Below are 24,185 nucleotides of genomic sequence, written 5' to 3'. Positions count from 1 at the left end.
TCATCTTGGATATAAAACATTTGGTTGCACATGTGCGCAAACTGAAAATAAAAGAAATATTGCCCACTCTTTTTAACTGGAGTGCAATTGTTATTTTATCACTGTATTTTGAAGTTGGTAGCTAGAATGTTAAAAGAGGTTGGATTTGGTTTCAGGAAGTTTACTTTTTGTTTCATGGGGTTTTTTCATCTATATAGGCAATTCTGTTAGTCTGGTGACTATGCTTTTTAAACTAAAATATACAAGAATTACAAGAATTTGGCCTTGCTTGAGCAAGGGGTTTGGTCCAGATGATCTCGAGAGGTCCCTTCCAGCCTCAACTATTCTGTGACTCTGCGATAACGTTATGCATTTCTTCAAGCTACATAAGCTGTTGATGTCTGGCAGTGAAATCTGAGGAGGGGACAACTTGGAAGAGGAGCAAAAATATTTTTTGCTGCTTTGAGTCAGACTAATGTACTCTGGTAACATTTCATGCTCAGAGAATGTTACTCCTTGCAGATACAGTGAACTGGAAACACTGTAAAGGCTTAAAGGACATTTTCCAGGCAACGTGCTGTGTTGGACCATTCTTGTGTTTACTTTCTCAGTGTAGTTGTGTGCAACTTCATGTACTGTGTGGCTGCTTTTCTGTGATAGTTCTCAATTTAAAAAAAGTAGAGGATGACTGGAAACAACCATCCTTTTAATACAGTGGAATTGGTACACAGTACATGGAGATTTTATTGAATGTTGATATTTATGATAATGTAAGAGAATAAAACAAGCTCTGTTTGACTTTCTTTGGCAGGCTTTATACATGTGTTTGTTTCTAACATGAAAAGAGCTGCTTCTCATGCAGTGGTTACCTTTAGTGTTTCCTATTCCTCTTTTTTACCTGGAGGAATTTTCAAAGGCACAGACAAGCTGGATGCTTACTCCCTGCTCATTCAGTCTGTGTATTGACAAAGTTGTCAACTAACATCAGGTGTAGTAAGGGTTTTATGTAGGCATAGCTTATTCTCTGAGAAGACCAAAGATACTCTTTTCCTTTTCAAATGAAAAACACTTCATCTTTTTCTTTTAGTGGTGGAATGGGGGATATGGAATAGGGGATAATCAGTATGGGATATGCTTTGTCACATGTGATCTTTTATAAGTGACACTCATGTCCCAAGCAGTATTGACTTACTGGAAATGGCAAGTTGCTATGTTTTCCAGGTGCTTCTTCACTCTAACATTCCTTGGATGCCTCCCAGCTAACCAGTACAAGTCCATGTAACTTACGAAGTTTGAATGCAACGTTATAGAGCCCTAGACAAGTTATCCAGCAGAGACACCCCAAAAACTAACCCATGGTAGAAAACAACAGCTTTGCCCACTGTGAGGATGTGCAACAGCCTAGTACAGTTGTAAGCCAAGGAGAATACTGGTGGTAGACTAGTGCCTTTCACGGGTTCAACGGTGAATGGTGTACATACAGAACAGAAAAGTGCCCCTAGATATTGAGAAAAGATTCAGAGCACAATTGCTATAATGCTTGTTCAGTTACCTTGTTGCCTGGAACATTGTTATCCTCTTTCATGGAAAGTAGTTGCTGGAGAAAGGTGGGAAGCAATGAAATGGGAAATGCAGGCAGTGTTGTTCTGAAGCTTCTTAATGCTGTGTGCAAAATTTCTGGTGTAATTTTTTCTCTGAGTGGCTTCGAGATGCATGAAGAGAAATACTTGATTTGAAGGCATCAGCAGAAAGAGCTATCACTCTATACTGAAGCTGGTCTGGTTCATCAGAGCAACTTATTAATATACAAGTTACTCATAGTTGCAAGTGGAAAAAGAATGTTTCCCTGAGGAATATTAAGTCACTAATTTTCCAGTGTCCCGAGTGGACACTTTTGTTTGCTTATCCTTTTTTCCCCTTTCAGGCTCTGACTTTATTTTGTCTGTCTAAAGAGTTCTTCCTCATCCAAGAACCAGTAATTTTTTTACACTATGTTCTTTCCAATTCCATTTAGGATCAGAGCTAATTTCATTTCTTTGTGACTCTCTGGTGTATAAATGACTATGACATGATTTGTAGAAGTAATTCAACGTCTGAGAATCTGGAGTCTTGAATGAGGGTGCTCTGTAGGACCCTGAAGAATAGCTCAGGAGTGCTTTAGCACCTTCTGAAGTATTAATGAAAAACTCTCTAATTTCTTTTATTTTTCCATTCTTAATTTATATTCATTCTCATGCAGGTGTAACTTGCTTTGGAAGTAAGGTTATAAAATCAACGCAGTTCAAACTAGATTAAAAACTTAAATAAAAAAACCCCCAAAACCAACCAAACAAAAAAACCCAAACCAAAAAACCCCCAGCTTCTCCCCTACTCCACAGCATTGTAATAATACATTATTACTCTGTGAGAAGTACTTTTTTAATAACTGGAGAGTTCAAGATATTTTTGAAAGCAACTGGTTTGATTGGGTAAGTATCTCCTAGCAACTTAGGAAGCTTTAAATACAACTGATTGAATACTGCCTGTGGAATATATTGTCAAGCGCAAAGCACCTGCCAAAACCAGATGATGGTTCCATTCTTTAAAACACATCAGATAATAAATAGGTAACTCAATATTTTGTCAGCTACCAAAAAGGAATTTGCATAAGACACATGACACAATATATAGAAAATTGAATTCCAAATGACATTCAAGTACTGCAGACCTAAATAGTATGTCTGTGAGGTAGATTTTAAAGTTAATACTGCATGCTTCTATTGAAACGGTGCACAGTTTTAATAAGAAACTAAACTTGGCTTTCTGGTATTTCTTGGTAATGGTCACTTGGTGTATACATTGACTGTGTGAACATGAATATGATCTTGCTGGAATTTTATGTGGGCAACCGTAGGAAAACTGTACTTGGCAAATAACAGCTTGAGGGTTTTTTTATTGGTTAGAGGAAAAATCAAGCCAAAGAGTGGTAGTGACAACAGAGAGAAGTGTGGCGGACTGCAGCTGCTTTTTCATATCTCAGTCAGCAGCTTAAGATGCTGTTCTCTCATTGTGTATATTTGCAGGTGCCCTACAAAAAACACTAACAAATCTGACTGCCTCATAAATCAATTACACTTCAACCTAAAAGAGCTTCTGGTAGGTGTCATCAATATATAGTATCAACAACATGTGGTTGTTGATACAGTCTGCTTAATTTTTCTTGGAGGTAGGAAGTTAAACTCTACTTTGCATGCTGTCCAGATGCAGCCAGAGTAAATGGAGTTGTCTTGTCAAGCAGTATTTTTATGCTGGTAGCTATGCTTTGGTTGATCTGGTGTTACTGCTCAGTATGTCTCCAAGGGAAATAGAATAGAGGAGAATCTTATTTTGTCAAGATGATACTGCCTTTACCATGTAATTACTACTAGTGTCGAACAACTAGCTCATATATGAGCTATGCACTGAGCACAGCTGCATAATTTGGCTACTAGTGAGAATTTTACTAATTCACTAATACCTGTCATTCATGACAATTTTTGCCTGGTGCACAGTGAACTGGATAACAAAGAATGATTGTAATATTTCTTCAGTGTGAAAATCTAAACATAGTTTAATCAGTCTCATGCACTGAGCTATTAGACTTTATTTTTGTCTTGGATTTGCTGTCCGGTAAGATGATTTAATGACTGTCTATTGCTTAGTGTCTTATGGAGAGTGAGTTATTTAATAAACTACATTAGAATTGATTAGATAGGGGATAGTATCATCAAGAGTCATGTGCTCCACTTGAGATTCTTCTCCATTAAACACACTGTGAATAATTACTCGGGGGAGTTGTAGAAAGTATGTTTGCTTTCATTTCTTTATCAGATCATTTCATAAAAGGGTGGATGCTTTCTGAAAATAACTCTGATGCCTTGTAAGTTTACAAAGAATGCTTGTAAAACACTCGAGAAAACTTTGCATGTTTTTGTGCTGCTTTTATGATGTTTTTGCGACATTTAGCTGAAACATTAGGAAGCTTTCTGTTTCAACTGGACAACTCAGAAATATATGATCTGTGCATACCTTTAAAAAATGTGTGCTTCTAACCTACTCTGGTCACCTTGCACGTTCACCTGCTGCCTTCCCATTTTAACACAGAAAGTTTGTATTTCCTGTTGCTGTCAGTGAGTCTTCAAATGCTCTGTCTGAGGACGGCACTAAAGAGTTGAAGTGGTAGGTGCTGGAGCCTCAGCCAAAACAGTGACTGTGCAGGCACGGGTGGAAAGCTGGGACCAGGTTATGTGATGCAGAATGTGTGTGCCCTGCTCAGCTGTGCTAACAGAGATCCTCCTGCCTCCTTAGCTCTGCTCTAGTACATTCCCATCTGCGTGGGTACCACAGAAAGTGTCTGCCATAGTGCTATCGGCGTCAGAGTTTGCTGCCTCTTGTGTGTCACCTGCCCCGGGAGGGTAAAGCCAGAGACAAGAACATGGGGAGCAGGGAAGCCTGAACAGGGCTGCCTGCTTCTCGGCACCCTCTCCCTCCTTAAGATCGCTCCCCTCTGCCCATAGAGACGCAGGGAAAGGGACTTCCCAGGCTGAGCAGACCAAGGCAGAGCAAGAAAGAGCTATTGCTGAGCCAGCATGTGGTGTAGTTCCATGTATGTCGGGTCCGTGGAGCTGAGTGTGCTCCAGGCAGTTTGCAGCACGTGGTTAAGTACAGATGTGCGATTTTCACTGTCAGCCATCCTGGGCCGACCTGTCTTTGGGAGCCCTTCTGTGAGCATAAAACGCGCTTTGGGCAAGTAAGCATTTCTGTGGTCGTACAGTGGTTGTCTGCATTTCTTTCACCTATAGTGTTGTCTTTATCTTGTATTAATTGGAAGTGGCAAAAGCTTTGAGAATTGTGGGTGTTTTATGACATTCAAGATAAGACTTTAATATTAAATTGATCTTCATTTTTGCACAGTGCTATTAAGCCTTTTTTTTTTTCCTGGGTAGCACTCCCTTCTATTTTAGCACACTTTTTCTATTTTAAAAAAAAGCAAACATCTTGCTAAAGGCAAGTTTTTAAAGGAGACATAAAATCCTATATTGTGAGTATGAGTTTTCTGGCATCATTGTATGTGTTAGAAGGGGCCCAGAGCTGCATGCAGTAAGGACAGATTGCTTCATTTGCTCTTGTGCTGTTTCTGTGTGAGTTAGAATCATAGGGAAATTTGCAATGGAAAATTCGTTTCTATGATATGATATTTCTTTCTGAGATCTGGATAGAATAAGATACAATAATAAGGGAAAAATACCATCTTAGCTAATGCTGGTTTCTCTCTGTACTTCTGCTTCATGGTCATCCCTTCACCCTATTTGAAACAAATGTGTAGGGCTTGAATATCCAAAACAGCGGGTTGCATTCTGTGTGTGCTTTTGTGAAGTTATGTGCATCAAGTCTGTCTTTTTTTTGTTTTTGCCTGTCCCATTTGTTTAATTATATGTTGTTATGTATATATAGAATCTCTTCGGGGGGAAAAAAAGACAAATTTCTTCTGGCTGTGGCTTCACACAGGCTGGTCTGTGCCACTGAAATGGCCAGTGGAAAGAAAAGCAAGCTGCTGTGATCCACTTACACACAAACAGATCAAAACCATATATTTATATCTATATTTTAACCATATTTATATTTACTTACAGTGTATTTTTATCTTCAAAAAATAAGCACTTTAGCAAATTCCTATATTTGAATACTCAGGATGACTCATTTAACGCAGGAATCAACATAAGCATCTAAAAACATGGTTTGGATATCCTACTTAGGCATTTGCCTCTGAAATTCCCTAATTCTCTCATTACTGAAAGCTGGGAGGAGGTAGCTGGGAAGTAAATGTTTCCAGTCATCTGATTTATAAAGCCGTCAGCCATTACAGACTTTTTAGTTTGAGCAGATCATTCTCGGTATTTAGTTGGAGTCATCTTTCAAATCAGTGACTTCTGGCAAACTCCAAACAATTTTTTTTATTTGCAGTACTAGGGAACATTCAAATATTTTAAAATTATTGTTGTTGGGTTTGGGGGCGTGGTTGTTTGTTTGTTTGTTTGGGGGGGGGTTGTTTGTTTTGTTTATCCTTCCTGTCTCTACTTGCAGGTAACATCATGGTGCTGTGGTCAACTTGCAGAACATCAGTACTTAAATCTGTAACAAACCGGTTCATCAAGAATTTGGCCTGCTCGGGGATCTGTGCCAGCCTAGTCTGTGTGCCTTTTGACATTGCTCTTAGCGCCAGTCCACACTGCTGCTGGTGGATCTATACGATGCTCTTCTGCAGAATTGCCAAGTTTCTGCACAAAGTCTTCTGCTCAGTGACCATCCTTAGTTTTCCAGCCATTGCTCTTGACAGGTAAGAGAGCAAATTTGCCAGGATTCTTGGTTTTTCTGTCTTCTTTCTCCCTTTGAAACCCTTTTCTCCCTTTAATATTGGTCTTGCTCTTGTTCCAATGCTTTGCTCACAGTGTACAGCTTCTTTCTAGAATGTATTGGGATAAACATTCTTCTCCATAACATTGAAAACCTTTATTTTTCAGTTTACTCTGATACCTCTGGACATTTATAAAGGACTTTTGAGTCTATGGATTTATCTTCAGAGAAGACTTTATCCTTTCTTTCTTCCTGTTAATAATTCTTGTTCAGTAATGGATCTTGAAAGCAGACAACTTCAGACTATAGACAAGGTGCACATTTTTATCTGTGGAAGTTGAAAGCCATTGCCTGTTAGAAGAATTTATGAATGCCTGAGGTAGACTGTCCATCAATTTAAAATGTAGATTTGTTTTAGAAAAAACCCAAACAATACGAATACAACCAGAATTAATTCAGAGAGGTTTTGTATGTAGAAGATCAGTCTAAAACAGAAGTGTCTCTTTGGACTGTCCTAAGTTTTTAGGTTCTATTCATTTTGCTTATTATTATTAGCAGCCACTGATCCCACCTAAATGCTCAGCTCTATCGTCTTGACAGTGACTGTAAGTTAGATATTTTTAAGGAAGGGTAGATACAGGTTTAATACAGCTTACATTACTAAAAGAGTGGATTTATACATGTTAGATAAAATTATTGTTAGTCTGTTACAGTGTTTCACCACAGAATACGTTAGCTTTACAAAGCCAAACTGTATATCTAATAAAGCGGTATGTCTCTTACTTTAATGTTAAGGTCTTGATAAATACAGCATCACCATCTGTAAAGCACATCAGCGTTGCCACTGAAACAGCATATCATTTGCCCTTCACCAATAAAACTTGTGATCTTCATCACAAAAAGCACAAACTGCTACTGCTTATAATGATAACTGTAAGAGGATGGATCTCTCCTGAAAATTCTGTGAGCTTAGAAGTCCGCAGTAGTGAGCAAACAACGAATCAGTGCCTGAAATATGAAGTGCATGTCAGAGATGCAATTTTTGTTTTAATGCACACAGAATGTTCACTGTTTGACTACTCTTTTGCTCAGGGCATTGCCAACCAGAGCTTGTGCAAAACAAAATTCCATTGTACCTCCAGTAGATGGGTACACGTAACTTGTGACCAACAGCTTTTTCCAAATACCCAGAGAAAAAAAATCTATCGTAAAGCAGCTTTTCAAATTAACTATGAGTCTGGCCTTTCAATGCAACATATCTATGCCTCCATCATGTTTTCTGAAATTTTGTGCTGTGTGCAATATACTGGCCAGTTTACAAGGAAGTAAATGATGAAATCTTCAAAATAATGTTCATGCACATCAGGCAAAATTATATAGTCCCAATTATTGAAAGAACTGTTTACCACGAATAACGTCATTGTGAAGTTTGAATATTCAATTTTTTTTCTACAGACAGACCTGCAAAGGCAGACCCTTGGGTTTTTTTCTTTTTCTCTCATAAGCAGGTAGTCAGTTGGCAACCCCATTAGGGATTTGGGGCATTATGCTTAGACAGCTCCTGAGAGGCATCTCATAAGCACTATGCTCATTATAGACTTCACCCTTTGCATTGTATCAGTTGTAATTTTTTAAATTTTTTTTTTGACAGGTACTACTCTGTTTTGTACCCTCTGGAAAGAAAAATATCTGATGCAAAATCCCGAGACCTGGTTATCTATATCTGGGCCCATGCAATAGTGGCCAGCATTCCAGTATTTGCTGTGACCAATGTGTCTGACATTTATGCCATGTCCACCTGTTCTGAATCTTGGAGTTACTCCCTTGGCCACCTGATATACGTCATCATCTATAACATCACCACTGTGATTGTACCAGTGGCTGTGGTATTTCTCTTTATGATTCTTATTCGCAGGGCACTGAGTGCCAGCCAGAAGAAAAAAGTCATCATAGCTGCCTTAAGGACCCCTCAGAATACAATTTCCATCCCTTATGCCTCCCAGCGAGAAGCTGAGCTTCATGCCATGCTGCTTTCCATGGTTATGATATTTATTTTCTGCAGTGTCCCCTATGCGACTTTGGTGATTTACCGCACCATACTCAATATTTCAGATATTTCTGTCTTCTTGCTCCTCACTGCCATTTGGTTGCCCAAGGTCTCTTTGCTGGCCAATCCTTTGTTATTTTTAACTGTTAACAAATCTGTACGGAAGTGTTTAGTGGGGACAATAGTACAGCTGCACCGAAGGTATAGCAGGAGAAACATTGTCAGCTCAGGTGGTGTTGCAGATGCTAATCTGGAGCCCAGTGTCCGTTCGGGGAGCCAGCTTCTGGAGATGTTTCATATAGGGCAACAACAAATCTTCAAGCCAATGGAAGATGAGGAGAATGAGACCAAATCCATTGGCTATTGTGACTTTCAACAGAAAGAAATTCCTACCACCAGTTTAGAGGTAGGAGAGACTTTGGTCCACAAATTTATACCACAGACGACTGCAGACTCTGCAGCTCAGGTGGCACCAGCTGTGCCCACAGAAGCTGACATGGTAAATGACAAGTATGCCATGCAGTTTGGTTTTGGACCCTTTGAGCTGCCTCCACAGTGGCTTTCAGAAAACCGAAACAGTAAGAAGCGACTCCTGCCTCCTTTGGGGAATACCCCTGAAGAGCTAATCCAGACGAAACAGCCTAAGTGTAAAGCAGAAAGAAAAATCAGCAGAAACAATAAAGTCAGTATCTTTCCCAAAGTGGATTCTTAGTAAGAGCAGAAGCTTTAAGTCACAGAGGAAGGTCACCTTCTATTATATGTGTGATCCCATGGATCTTTGTTATGCTGAAATTTGTTACAGGCTGATTTTTTTGTGCCAAATGTAATTTTAAACAAACAAACAAAAGGGAAACTGCGGGAGAAGGATGGACTTCACAACTCTATGAGAGTTATATTCCGAAGCCATTTATTGTCTTGTCTGACTCCAATATATATCATAATTTTCGCTTAGTCACTGCGCACACACTCATGATTGGTTACAGCTTGTTACACACACTATTGCAATTGGCTGTGCACAAAATATCACACGCTGTCCATGCGCCTCTCACACAGTCAGGATTCGCTGCTTGCAGGTGTTCCTGTTTTCCTCGCTTCTTCTTAGTTGTTTATCACAGCTCCTTCTCCTCAAGGCCGAGCCGTGCAGATATCCAGCTGTTTACCAGCTTCTCAGTGCCACAGCTCCTTCTCCTTAAGGTCGAGCCGTGCAGATCAACGCCACAGCTCCTTCTCCTTAAGGTCGAGCCATGCAGGGTGATCCCAACAGGAAACATATATACAAGTGTTCCTTATTAATTTGTTTTCATGAAAATAGTATATCAAAGGATGGTGGTTCTTAGTTTTATCTGTGAAACCCCTACAATGATACCTGCCTGAATAACTTCCAAAAAGTATACATGGCTTTGGGAACACTTTGTACGGCTGAAGTATGGAAAGATGGCAGTCAGTTTGCTGGGAGAGCTTACATTTATTAAAATGGACTGGGTATCAAAGTAACTTAATAGGAAAGGCTGTAGGGAGCAGAAGACAAATGCAAAACAGGTTAAGTCCTAACTTCTGTAAACAGACACAGCAAGGTTCTGCACATTTCATTGACGAAGTAAGATGGACTATTAAGTACATCTATTTTTTATTAAGCCCATTTCTTAAATCAGTGTTAAAAATAAAACTTGCTGGACTTTTTGCACAAATTAGTTACCAAGTATCTGACAAACATACACTTTTTTTAAACCTAAACCACTATTTTTTGGCTTAAAACTTCAGCAAAGCCAAGGATGCACAAATCGTCATGTGTTAAACCTTAGAAAGACCTTTTTTTTAAAAAAAAAAAGTATTCTTGTAAATTTAAGGAAAAACTGGATTGGAGACTGTGCAGGACAAATCCTGACTCCAGTAAACAAGTATGTATGTGCCAAGGGCATAAATAGAACAGTTTGATCCTGTGATAAAGGGCACATACAAATGTCCCAACAGTGTAATGTATGTATTGTGTAAGTAATCAAGGGGTCAACCTTAAAATAGACTCATCTGCTGGTGCACTCTGCTGTTTTCTTATGGGAAAGCTGGCAAGTGAAAGAAATGGGTCAGAAATGCTAGTAGCCTTGTACTGAACTGTGGAGTGAGGAAGCTGGTAACAGACCCCAAAAGGCAACGTTTGTTAATGCCATTGCTCTACCGTTGTCAGGGGTAGGGAGGTTTTCCTTCTGCCTTCACAGATGCAGATACCAACCATCCTGCTACACTCGTCTCACAGACTAGACCAACCAGTGTATGAACTTTCAAATCTGGTGCCTAATTCCTGAGTGAATCAGAGTCACGCCATCCCTGGTATCGGCACACGAGCCTTTCTGTCAGAGTTCAGGCATTGTACTGCACCTTGCCCCCCTGCACCATCACAGTCATATTGTCTTGTTTATACTGAGTGTGAATTTTAAACTATATCTGTCTGTTAGATGACCTGAAACTATTGTAACCCTGTCATTTTAAGCCTTGTTCAGTTGCAAATTGTCTTTCTGCCTTATCTGCACTCGCTACTGTCTCTGTGGGTAGCTTCTTAAAAGCGCAGTCTAGTACCATCTGTGTATACTCCTTGTGCTTCTCCTGTACTTTAGCCTTTTGGTGCATGCTGAACCTTTACCTGTAGTTACTGCCTGTTTATGAAAGTAGTTTTCTTTAAAACATACTTTTAAAAGGGCAAGGTGAAGAATCTTGCCAAATTCACAGTAACTTACTCAATCCAACCGGTTAATGTTAAAAGTGAGAAAAAATTCTGCTGAAGCAGAATTTGGAGATGTACCTGTTCTTCCTTTGACATGTTTGAAGAAAGTTGGCAGTTTCCGATGGCTCCAGGGTGGTGTATTTCGACAAGGCATTAAAAGCAAACGTTTTAATAAAAATGAATTAAAGAAAAAAGTTTATAAATTACTGTGTAAATTATGTTTTTCTCCATTTCCTCTTTAGTTTCGGTGCTCTTCACTTTTTGCTATTTCAAGGACTTCTCAGCTTGGGAGTGAGGAGCAGCCTTCAGTGGGTCCAGACGGGTGGTGGGAACCCCAGCTGCCCTGCTGCTTAGATACAGAGATGAGAAGACAGACCTAGCGTGCCTGAGATCAGACAGAAAAAATATTCCAGGAAAAGGTGTTTCTTCTGTGGCAGAAGTAGAGATGTACCATAGCAGACTTTTTTTTTAAAGTGTTGATAAAAAGTAATTTAATGGAGTGTTTATTTTTCCGAAGTTAGTAAAAGAACAGATGCCATTCAAAAAATCCCCAAAACCCAAAAGCAAAGTACAACTTCTTGTTTCCTTAGGAATGTTGGTTAAATGTAATATTTATGGCCCACTTACATATAGATACTGGTCAAACTGTCTGTGATTAGTGAATGTAAATGGTTACTCAGATCTGAACTCCCTTTGAGGAAAACAAACTTGCCCCTTTCAACTCTTGTGTTGAATGAAATGCCAATGATAAATTCAAGGAGCCAAACTGCACAGAATTTAGCCTTATCATATCTGGAAGGCAAGGCGTTTGTGGTGTTTTTTGACTGTTGAGACAAAAATATCATTTTATTTCAAAGAGGACACATGTAAAAACTTGCTTGTGTATTTTTTTAGCAGATTATATCTGAAGACATTGAAACCTTTCACCAAGAAATTAATTAAGGTGGTTTTCCATACCTGAAAAATTATTTGGGAATGATTTATTTTAGTCCCTCTTTCAACAGTTTATCCATGTGAATGTTTAAGGGAGGTGGAAAAATACACGAAAGCACATTGTTGGATAGAAAAAATAATTTGTGCAAAATTCATAATACAACCTCTGTGTTAGAATTGTAATCAGAAAACAGTAATTTGGGAGACTCTTTATGCAAAAGGGACTATATGAGTTGCAGAGTTTGATTTTTAACTTCATCTAAGATAGTGGTAACTTTTGAGTCATTACTGCTGTCTGTTGGCTTGTTGTTCAAACGATTTCTACTGGGCAAAATGTTCTCCAGCATCCAATATGAAAAAAAATAAATCAAGACTTGTTTTCTTCTTTATCATCACATTAAAGATAAGCAAAAGTGGTTTTTTTTATGATGCTTGTTTTTAACCACTACAGGTGTCGATAAGATAAATTCTTCTCTGCAGATTATTGATGAAAGAAAGTGAAGTACAAAGTAAAACCATGGGAATTGAAGAAGTGAAAGCCTGGGGTAATTTGGCCTCTGCAGATAGATTTAAAGGACAAATCTTACTACTGGAGAATAAACTTGGAGGAAGGAAAGTTAAAACTCATTATTCTGGCACTTAGGAGAGAAAAACAGAAAATGGAGCTCATAATAAACAAAGGAAGAAATCCTTTGAAAAGGAGGAAAAGACTACAGAGACAATGTCAATAAATATTGTTAAATTCAAAAAAACATAATGTAAAAATTAAAAAAAAAACCAAAAACCCACAGTCCTTTAGCATCAAATAATGCTATATTGGTTGGCTACTTGGCAACAATGTATTTTTCACAATGAGATACACTTCCAGAGAAAAGCAGTTGTTTTCTAGAAACTCCCCAAGTAGTATACACTTTAAAAGATCTAATTGTTACTAAGCTGCAGTAATTTAATGAATGCCTTTGTTCTGGTTTTAAAAATACTTTAAAATACACCTATAGATAATGTTTTTCAGAAGAGGCTGGCTGGATTTCTGTAGCAAGTTTTCTTCTATTTCGCTCCGTTTCCTGGGAAAATATTCCCATATCAGTGAGCTGTGTCTTGAAGAACGGAGAGGAGAGTCAGACTGTGGTTCCTGATCAGTAGGACTGTGACTTAGCAGCTGGTTCCAGCTAAACGGGCCCTTGTCCCATAAGCTGCTGTGTAGGTACCCAGCTCTGGAGGTGATAACATGTCCCACAGAATTCTGGTAGTTCCTCTCATTCATGTCACCTGAACTTGCACTGCCTAATTTGATAAATAATGTAAACATTAAAAAAGCAAAATCCATGCCTTCTAATCTTGCTTGATATAAGTTACTGTGTAATTGTGCTTTAACCTAATTAGGAATCAGTATGAGATAACCAGTGGGTTTAGGTTTTTTTCTTTTCTTTTTTTTTGGCCATAAAGGACTCACCCCCCCAAAAAAGATGGTTGAAGTCAAAGTAGGGATATTAGCAGGATTTCTAAGCGAGTTATAGTGATGCCTTTAGCTATCAAACTTGGATTACAAGGTTAGTCACTGCAATCTGCAGTAATTTATAATTCAAGGACGGTTTAGGAAAACAAAACACATCTTGTAGAAGATTGCAGAACTCCATATGCTTGCACTCAGGAGCAAGTTGATTCCTCCCCTCCCCTGGAGGACACAGCGGGAACAGCAGGAACCAGCCCAAAGTGATCTTAGTTCCTCATCTGTTTTTAAGCTGCTAACCAGCCAAAGATGGTGAAGAGTAGAGAGAGGCTGATTTTTCTGATTGCTTTCTTCAGGGACAACACCACAAGAGTGGGATGCGGAACCGTTCTTCATCTCCATGAAAGCCCCTCTGCATGTGCGTAGGAGCAGTTCTCTTGTTTCGTCTCTGTGAGGAGAAAGTGGACTATTTTTTAAAGAAGGCATAAGAAACACCAAATCAGATCCAATTCCTGAATATATGTTTGGTCACACAAACCAGGGTTTCTCTACGCAGCTCTTCTTTTGCATCCTGAGGTTCCCTAAGGCTAAACATAACGCACTGTGATGGTGATTTACTCCAAAATTCTCTTTGTGCACAGTACTTAGCTAAGCAGTATTCCACCTTATTTGCCTCCATTTTCTGTAAAACTAAGCTCTCTACTTTTTGCCTGGATCATACCCTAAGCCACAGAAGAAGGTCCTTAGACATTTGTAGGATCTCATTCTTTTGGTCTCCTTGTACCTGTCCGGTAGCAAACTCCAACATGCTGCACCCCACGCCATTGAGACATTTCAGCAAAACACAATCTGTTTTGAGCACCTGCTTCCTAAACTCTGCTCTTTGCCAGCAGAAGAAGGTGTGGCAGCATGGAAGACGGTCTTGTCAAGGCAGGACCTTTCCCAATGCAAGCCAAAGAATGAAAACCCAGCTATATTAAACACGATGGAAGTTTTAGTATTGACTGTGGACTTAACATTTTAATTTAGCCTTTCCTCCTCAGCTGACAGGTTACTATGCTGATAGAGCACTCTGCAGAACTCTACTCACCCTCACTGAAGGTTTCTGGAAAAGTTAGAATATGGTCCAAAATTCCTGGCTGTTTGCCCTCTGCTTGGTACCAGCCAATCAAAAGATGTTAATAGTTTGTCCTTTGCAAGAAAAGGGTCTGTTTATTCCCCTAACACTTGGGGGGAATTAATATAAGGAAAATTAGATGTCCTTGTCCTGATCAGTGTACTGGAACTGTCATAATCTACTGTCTATCTTAAACATACAGCCTGGAGTAAAGAAAAGCTACTTCAGGTAAGTACACAAAATAATATTAAAAATAGCAAAGACCAATAACTAATAAGCATTAAAGTCTTGGTAATTTGCCCTCCAACCTGTGTGAGACAATGAAAGCATTCTGGCTACCTATTTGTGTATTAAAACGCTGTTCAGGAGAAGGGTATGAATATAAGCAGTAGTAATGGGAATAAGTTCCCTCTATTTTTTCCCCTCACTTGTGTTTCTTCTTGATTGGATTAGGGAGAAAAAGATAAATGAATTCGGTTACTATGGTGACTGTGTTCTCAGTATCAAGACAGCTTGTCCAAATGTGTCTTCATCATGTTGTAACCTATCTTTTAGGATGAAAAGCACATCTTGGAGTGTTATTTTTGCTGTGCCCTTTCTAGACACAAGAGTTTTCTCTAGTTCAATGCTTTTTCTTTTTGCCTTTTTTTTTTTAATCCAGATCACACTTCAGATAAGTATCGTGGAACAAAACTGACCTATTCCCAGAAGGCAAAAAAGGAAATTGCACCCTTTGTTCTGCTTTTCTAGTTCAAACTTCATAATAAATACACCTGCCATCTGTAAAAATACTTGAGATTCTGTAATATTTAGTGATGTTTACAAAGTTCAGTTTTCTTACTGCAGATGAAAACTCTTATGTCCCGATTTGCAGGATTTAAGATGAAGTCTATGAACCTCCTCTTTTCCTCTCTGGGTCCTCTAGGACACATAACACTCATAGATCATAAGATTGACTGTGGTTTGAAATACGATCAGCTCTGGTTTGAGATATCTCTCCTAAGCCACTGTTACTAACTCTCGGATGTGACAGCCTCATAGAAAACCTGCCCTGATTCTGTGTAGACAAGCAGCAGTAAGGAGCCTATTCCTGCACCGCTTTAGAGGAGATTTATGTCACTTTGTTACCACAGACAGAGCTGGACACTCTCCTTTTATCCGCTCTTCTGAGGCTGTAGACAGTCTGTAATAACGGGAAGCTGACAGCAAGTCAGAGTCTGTAGCCATTGAGCATATACACTCTACTGTAGAAAGAAATAAATATCGGGGTAGTTACACCTAGCTGATTTGCATACCTCATTATTCATAGTTAATATAATTCCTAACACAGCAAAAGGCAAATTTTAGTTTAGCTAGCTCTGAACAGTATTTTCCATTTTGCTGCTTTCTCGTTGTTACTGGCCTTAAATACTCAACGTAAACATTCAATCTTCTGGTTTTGCTTCACATTATGATCTGCACCATCTGGAAAGCACTATACATTCCAAGCATCACTACAGTATTGCATTAGCAGTCACAGGGTTAATGTTAGAATTTTAATATGTCCCCATGTGAGGACAGGCTGAGAGAGTTGGGGTTGTTCAGCCTGGAGAAGATTCTGGGGAGATCTTATAGTGGCCTTCAAGTACTTAAAGGGTGCCTACAAGACTTCATCAGGCACTGTAGTGATAGGGTGAGGGTTAAAACTAAAAGACGGTAGATTTACATTAGATATTAGGAAGAAATTCTTTACTGTGTGTTGAGGCACAGGAACAGGTAGCCCAGAGAGGTGGTAGATGCCCCATCCCTGCAAGTGTTCAAGGTCAGGTTGGATGGGGCTTTGAGAAACCTGAGCAGCTGGAACTAGACGACCTTTAAGGTCCCTTCCAACCCAAACCATTCTATGATTCTATAAAATACAGGTGGTTCACTAGCCTATTTCTTGACTGTAAACCACATTGCATCGTTACTGCACTAAATACCAGGAAAACTGTTCTTTTCTTAACTGGCATTTCCCAGGAATATGACAGTAAAATGCCATACACTGTAAGTAGCAATAAAAACTCTATTGTTGGGGGCATGTATTTGCTGTCTGCAAAGTAAGATTTTGGCAGAAAAATTTGTCAGTCAAAACCTTACTTTGAACAAGATGCAGTTTGTTTCTTCAAACTGTTCCTTTTAAATTTTTGCCATGAATGTAAACCTGATTTTAACATACATAGGTATCAAAGGACTGTCTCCAGTTTTTACAAGCTAATCAGAAGACTGGAATCGGTCATCACATCCTATTTAAATGTAGAAAAGAAATAAAAAGACATGAGATTAGGAAGGTAATCACATTCCCCTTATTAATTAAAATTCATTATTAACAGTGAATATTGAGGTAAAAAATGTTGACCACAGAATTAGTTTTAATGAGTTTATTTAAAACAGTCATTCAGCTGTTCTTGTTTGCAAGTAAAAATGACACAATTTACGCAGGACACTAGACAAACAGACTACCAAAAGAAACAATGATAATTCACAGCATAAGCATATTGTTTAAAAGGCTCAATACAGTAACTTTTTTCTGTTGGATTAAACACTTCAAAAATTGTTCTTTTACTGAAGTGGGAAAGACAACAGCTACGAGAATGATGTTACCGTGAAGATGGCTGCAACTCACATCCACAACACCCTGGGAAACAGGTTTTAACACTGACTTTAAAGGACAACCCCCTCCTTTCTGAGCCCAGTGTGCCCTTCTAGGCCCTCAGCGAGGGCAGCCCTGGCACCTGCGAGGGACGCAAGCACCCACTGTTTCTGGCCAAGGTTTTGGAAAAGCCAAGCTTTAAGTGCTGTATCCGCATGCCACTCACTCTGCTGACAGCCCACCCTTACTAAAACCGACCCCTCTTCTAAGACGCTGTTGCCGTTATTGGCGCTCAGCGGCACACGCCCCTGGACCCAGGCTGCTGAGGGCCTCAGCATCCGCAGGCGCCGGCGCCAGGGATGAACCAGCCTCCCCTGGACACCGAAACGCGCCGGCAGGACGCCCAACACCGCCACCGCCCCTGCGTCCTGGCGACAGTCTCAGCCGGACTTGGAGACCAGCCCTCCCTTTTCCCACAGCCCAGCCTCCCACTCCTCGGTGCTGCCCAGCTCGGCCCAGTCCGGTCTGGCCCAGCCACCGCGCCTGGCCAAGCCCAGCTCTCTGCAAGGGGCAAGGGAGGAGAAGGACGCTCTCCATACAGCATGTCTCTATCAGGATGGAGAAGGCAGGCTTCAGTGGGGTGGTCTGCTGGTCAGACTTCGTGAGCAAGTGTCACAAACGAGTGGTTGGGCTGCTTAAAGAGTCACCACCAAAGATCTCAGAAAGCAAATGATTTTAATATGGATTTGTAAAAAGGTACGACTTAACAGAATTCGATGGCGAGGTTCACTCTATTACTCACTTAACATGAAAAGGTGTACAAAGAGAAACCAAGTTACAACTAGATTGGAATGATTTGCTCGTGGATCGAATCGGGTAAATGTGGCGTGTATGTGTATTGAAGAGAGAAAGTAGGGGAGAGCCTCCTGTTGAGTCGGACCGAAATCCACCCCAGTCCCAAATCTGGTCAACAGTTTATGGCTAAAGGAATAAGGTATCAGGGATTCTGGTGTAGTGCTTGGTGTAACTTTAAAATGGCAGCAATCAAATTCACTAAGACTATAGAGATAAATCGCAGTATCAAATCATATATAATTTAGTAACATGATTAACCTAAAACTTACTGAGATTAATGATATTGAGACAAATCACAGTATTAAATCATAGCAACGTACTAAGATCAGACACTTAAAAGAGATATAAAGAAAAGAGATAAAAGAGATAAATATGTACAAAGGTACCTTTAAATGCCCCCTCGAATTTGATCGAGTACTCTGCATCGCTCAACGGGTGATCAGCCGAGCTTCTGAGTCGATCGCGAACTTGAGGGTTCACGGGCTCTAAGAGGCGACCCGCTCGGGGCGGGGGGGTGCTGGTCGCAGCAGGAGAGCTCAAAGGGTCTCACTTGGGGCCGCTGTTGACAGGACTGGGAGATGACTGCCTCTAGGCGTCAGTAGATTTCCATCCTTGCCACAAATCATTTGTTGGCAATTGCTGGAATTCTTGACATCCCAGTGACACGGGTCCTGAACCACCCGAGTCGCGGCTAGATAAGAGCGCTTGGTGCAGTCAAGGGGCCCTTAGCCGCCAAACGCTCTGCTCCAAGGCCAAGGTTTGGCGAGCACGGGGGGGGGGGGGCGGGACACGGGACACGCACCACCACAGCAAGAGCTCGATTACATTTGATCCCTGGAAATCGGTAAAGCTCCGCCGCCCTTCACCCCCGTCCCGACGATGGTACCGCCCCACTTGAAGGCGGAATCCTACAATTCTCGCGAGAGGTGAGTGAGTTGGTCGTTATGGGAACGGCGGCGGCGGCGGCTGTGCTGCCTCCGCTGGCCTCTGCGGTAAGGAGGGGGCGTGCGCGGGCGTGCCGGCCGCTGCCGGGGGTGCCGGCCGCAGGCGCTCCCGGGCGGGGAGGGCTTTGCCCGCCCGTTCTTCCCTCTCTCTTTGCCTGGCGGGGTTGTCGGAGCTACGGCTCCGGCGGGCAGCGGTCCCGTCAGGACAGCGCCTCGGAGCTCCTCTTAGGAGCACGGGGAAGGGCTTCCTGCCTGCCTGTTCGTTGAACCCTTCTGTGAGGTTGTGGGTGTTTTGTTTGTTTGTATATTTGGTTTGTGGGGTTTTTTTTTTGTTTTTGATTTTTTTCTTTGTTCCGTAGTCCTTTGGGTCTCAGCCATTCTTACCTTTGGCTTCTTCGTTCATGTTATTTTGGGTCGAAAGATGGTACCAAGCACTTGCTTTTCTACCCACCCCGGGAAACTTAAAGAAGCTCTTAAAAAAATCTCCAGGTGGTGTGGGGCACCTGCTGTTGGCGGAGGCCTAGAGATGGCCAGAGCTTGTCAAAGGGCCGGTGGGTTTCCAGGCTGGCCGTTGTAGGCCGTGCTGTCAGTGGGTGTGGGGTGGTGGCCGCTCGGAGCCCATTTTGGGGCCTCTCCGCATTGGAAGTGGTAGCTGGTGTGAAGGGGCCTCCCCAGTGAAAGAGCCTGAGATTCATGAGTTGGAATGAGTGAATATAAACTACTCTTTTTCTTCTCTGCCCACTCTTCCATACCGTGTCACATTACACCTGTAGATGTGACTCAATTTGTTCTGTTCCTTGTACTGAAGTAGAGTTGTATTCACTTGGACCTTCTGAAAACTACCGGTGCGTGTCACATACTCATATCTAATTCCTGTGGATTCATGCAGTTTTTACAGAGAATCATGTATTTCTGTTGTTTACACTCAAAATTGAATTGGGACTGGGAATGTGATTGTTTGGAGTTGGGACCTGCCCCCTCATTTAGAACTACTGAATACAAAAAGCTTTTGGCTGCTTTATTTGATATGTTCAAGATGTCTATAAAATACTCTCATTCTTTTGTTGATGCTGTCTTTGCCAGTCCCATGTTTTTAAAAAAAGGGGGGGGAAAAAAGAGCCATGACATTTCCTTTGTTGTGAGATTACTTGTAAGACTTAAGCCATTTCAAATTTCTTTGACAATCAGCACATTTGAATACTTTGGGTGGCTTGATGATATGTATATATTTGTACATATATTAAACTAGCTTGAGTGACAAGCTAGTTCATGCGGCAAAGACCTTTCAATATTGAATCACTAGAAAGGATTTGAAACTTGTTCAATCTACATCTGAACTATTATTTGGCTTGTATTGCTTTATTATGAAACTGATAGTTTGGAAGGTTGTTTTGGTTTTTTTCCAATTTTAGGTCACGATGGATATTACAAGGGGGAGCTTGGATAAAATTTCAAGGCCTGCATCTAGCTCAAGAGTTTATCCTAATTATAGATCTTTAAATACTTCTATGGAGTTATTAACACCAGAGCCATGTTTGCCAAAGGTAATTCTTTTCACCTTCAGCAGGTTAGAAACTCTGTGCCTAATTCTTCTTAGTAGAATGCCAAAGAAATAAGATTCTGCTTTTTTAGCTTCATCTAGAGCTCTGGACTCTGTAGGTGTGCTAAGGGGTTATGTAAAAGTTCATTAATGTGAGCTGCTTCTTGTGCATGCATGGAATGATGTTTAATTTTTCTGAATATGTGTTACTTTTATATTTGCCACTCTGTTCGGCACTACAACCTGGAAAACTTGGTTGTCTTCCTCTTTATATTTAATAAGATTATTAAATAAATTCTATATTAAGGAAAAACATTTGAAATTCTGGCAATAATGTGTATATACACAGCTATAGGTTGTTAATGCATGAGCCAGCGTATGCATAATTTCACTTCCATCCCATTTGTGCTTTTAAATTTAATTTGGAATAAAAATTATTTTGCTTATTAAAAGAAAGCATTTGAGCAATCCTCACAAGTTGAATTTTTGACTACAAGGTGCTCTCAGGATATGTTTGAATCAAGTTTAAAAAAAATAAAGTTATAGTATTCCAAGAGATGTCAGCTCCAGGGATTCAACAAAGTCTGTCAGAAGTAGGTGTTCATCCATCCTCTGAGAAAATTAATATCAGGGATTAACTTAATTTTGGGAATGGGATATGTGATACGGTTGTTGGGATGTAGGAACTGGGACTTGGGAATTAGAGATTTAGATTGATTTACTTGGATTAGTACTATTGTATTGTACCTCTGTTCACCTGTCTGTAGAGTGGGATCATACCTAGATGCTTCACAGAAGTATTAAAATATTTTTTTATAGGTTCACAGGTACTAAGGTTATCATCAGATAACTCTGAATCCAAGTTCTGACCTAAACATCATAGGCTATTGCATGAACGTTGCTGTCTCCTGAGACTGATGAATTAAGCATAAGCTTTTCAGCCCTTCAAAGACTATGAAAAACTCTGTAGTATGAGCAAGAGATTGGGATGCTACCCGGTGCAGAGCATCCGGAGTGTCAGGAAATGGATGTTGCGCACACAGATGTGTTGGCTGTACCCTCTGCTGCCGCAGAAATGGCATAAACATTGGGAATCATTTCCTAACCTGGCAATCCCAAATGTGGAAATCTGTGGAATGATGAGTTTGAGAATCAATGTGATATCTAAGAAACAGAACTGTATCAGATCTGAAAATGGTTCTTTTGTTTCAGAAGTACTCTGTAGCCTTATATAGAATCGTTGTTAGCCTTTGTGATAGTATGTGATTATCTCTTTCTTCTCCCCAAAGATTTCTCTCTTTATGGCAGTAATTAATTTGCATTTCAAGGTTGATTCACCTGTCAATTTGGCTGGTAGTCGTCAAAGAGGCAGTCTACAGGACTGTTGTCCAGAAGAAAACAAAGGTGATGACAGAGAGAAATTTGATGTCAAGGAAGTAAGAACAGATCAGCAAACCACAGTGGAGGGTATGACCTTCTTTCTTCAGCAGTGTATATTGAATCTCAACAAGCTGTCAGGTGTGGGAATGACTAACACTTTCTTGTGTTGTGGCTAGACCAAATGACTACAAACCAAAATTGTGTTTGTAAGGCCTGGGTGAAATTCTACTGGTGGAGGGAAAAGAAGATGCAAATAGATAAAATTCTAGAAGAGAAGGATGTCAAAATTCATACCTTCACTTCTCTGTGCTGTTTTGAATCCATCTTTGAAAGAAATGTGTTGTAACTGCCATTAGCAGTACAGCGTATGTCTTACGGCATCTAAGCTGCGACCTGTGCCTTGGTGATGGCCTAAATGTGCAGGAGAAACCATTTGCATGGGTTCCATGTTTAGAAAGTGTTTTCAGTAAGGTGTTTTTATCAAACTTTTCACAGAGATCATGATCGTTTGTTAGAAACTTTGTATCCTAATCGGGGAGAGATGGATTTGATGGGTGGACTGTTGGGTGGATGAGGAACTGGTTGGACGGTCGCATCCAGAGGGTAGTGGTCAGTGGCTCAATGTCCAGATGGAGATTGGTGATGAGTGGTGTCCCTCAGGGATCCGTGCTGGGACAAGTACTCTTTAGTGTCTTCATCAATGACATAGTGGGATCGAGTGCACCCTCAGCAAATTTGCAGGTGACACCAAGCTGAGTGGTGTGATTGACACACCTGAGAGATGGGTTGCCATCCAGAGGGACCCAGAGAAGCTCGAGGAATGGGTCCATGTGAACCTCATGAGGTTTCCCAAGGCCAAGTGTAGGGTTCTGCACCTGGGTCAGGCCAACCCCCGGTATTAGTACAGGCTGGGGGATGAAGGGATCAAGAGCAGCCCTGCTGAGAAGAACTTGGGGGATGCTGGTGGATGAAAAGCTGGACGTAAGCTTGCAATGTGTGCTCACAGCCCAGAAGTCCAACCGTATCCTGGGCTGCATCCAAAGCAGCATGGCCAGCAGGTCGAGGGAGGTGATTCTGCCCCTCTACTCTGCTCTGGTGAGACCCCACCTGGAGTCCTCTATCCAGGCCTGGAGCTCCCAGCACCTGAAAGACATGGACCTGTTGGAGCGGGTCCAGAGGAGGGCCACCAAAATGTTCATAGAGATGGAACACCTCTCCTATGAGGACAGGCTGAGAGATTTGGGGTTGTTCAGCCTGGAGAAGAGATGGCTCCGAGGAGACCTTATTGTGGCCTTCCAGTACTTAAAGGGGGCTTATAAGAAAGATGAGGACAGACTTTTTAGGAGGGCCTGTAGCGATAGGACAAGGGGTAATGGTTTTAAATTAAAAGAGGGCAGATTTCGACTAGACCTAAGGAAGAAATTTTTTCACCCTGAGGGAGGTGAAACACTGGCACAGGTTGCCCAGAGAGGTGGTAGATGCCCCATCCCTGGAAGCATTTGGGGTCAGATTGGATGGATCTGTGAGCAACCTGATCTAGTTGAAGATGTTCCTGCTCACTGGAGGGAGGTTTGACTAGATGGCCTTTAAAGGTTGCTTCCAGCCCAAACTGTTCTATGATTCTAATAATGGTCCATCAGTCCAAAAAATTGGATATTATGGTTTTAAGTGACAGTACTTAAAAACAGAACAATGCTAATACTAATACCATGCTTTAAATATAAATATGCAATATCTCTTTTTAATGAAAGCAAGTGCTTCAGAAGGCATTTTGTAAATGGTAATAAATTAACTTTCTAGAGTTTCTGTCTATTTAAAAATAGAGTAGCAGAGGCCAGGATGTGAAGCAGAAAGGTTGGATACCTTCTGCAAGTTTAGATAAGATTTCGTGACAGAATTAGGGTGAAAGAAATCCCTTGATCCCTGCTTCTGTGTTTAACCCAAGTCCTGGTGTACTAATACATACAATTTTTTTAAACAGTAATCCATTGCAGAGGCTCTGTGGTCCCTAACTGACAAAAATGTATTTTGATCTCTTAATAGTTAACATTTAAAACAGTATCTTTAAAAGTTTATTTCACATCTATTTTATTGTGAAAGGCTTTTTCCTGTGTTTTTCAGGTTGTATCTCTAGTTCAGATTCTGGAGAGGATAGTACTGAAACACAGACTTTGAAATTCTGTGAATCTTCCCAAGGAAAACTAAGTAATGCAAAAGCAGGTATTAATTTTCAGGTGTATA

General features: G+C 40.7%; 2 protein-coding genes across 2 annotated transcripts in view; both read left to right on the top strand.

Moving 5' to 3' along the window:
* The window catches only part of GPR176 (G protein-coupled receptor 176), a gene marked incomplete at both ends in the record, with an annotated part of 50,598 nt that extends 41,488 nt beyond the window's left edge, over positions 1–9,110 (top strand). Inside the window, 2 exons of the mRNA XM_082000678.1 lie at positions 6,082–6,334; positions 8,003–9,110. Coding sequence (XP_081856804.1) covers positions 6,082–6,334; positions 8,003–9,110 — 1,361 coding nt within the window. The remainder of the gene's footprint in view (positions 1–6,081; positions 6,335–8,002) is intronic.
* An 11,332-nt stretch (positions 9,111–20,442) lies between these two features.
* Positions 20,443–24,185, top strand: part of FSIP1 (fibrous sheath interacting protein 1) — a gene marked incomplete at both ends in the record, with an annotated part of 84,256 nt that continues 80,513 nt past the window's right edge. The window contains 3 exons of the mRNA XM_082000005.1: positions 20,443–20,568; positions 21,893–22,082; positions 24,066–24,164. Of these exons, the coding sequence (XP_081856131.1) occupies positions 20,443–20,568; positions 21,893–22,082; positions 24,066–24,164 (415 nt within the window). The remainder of the gene's footprint in view (positions 20,569–21,892; positions 22,083–24,065; positions 24,165–24,185) is intronic.

Source organism: Phaethon aethereus, assembly GCF_964289735.1.
Source record: "Phaethon aethereus genome assembly, chromosome: 5".
Lineage (NCBI taxonomy): Eukaryota > Metazoa > Chordata > Aves > Phaethontiformes > Phaethontidae > Phaethon > Phaethon aethereus.
Note: the sequence above shows the minus strand (reverse complement) of the source record. Positions and strands in the feature narration are given on the sequence as shown.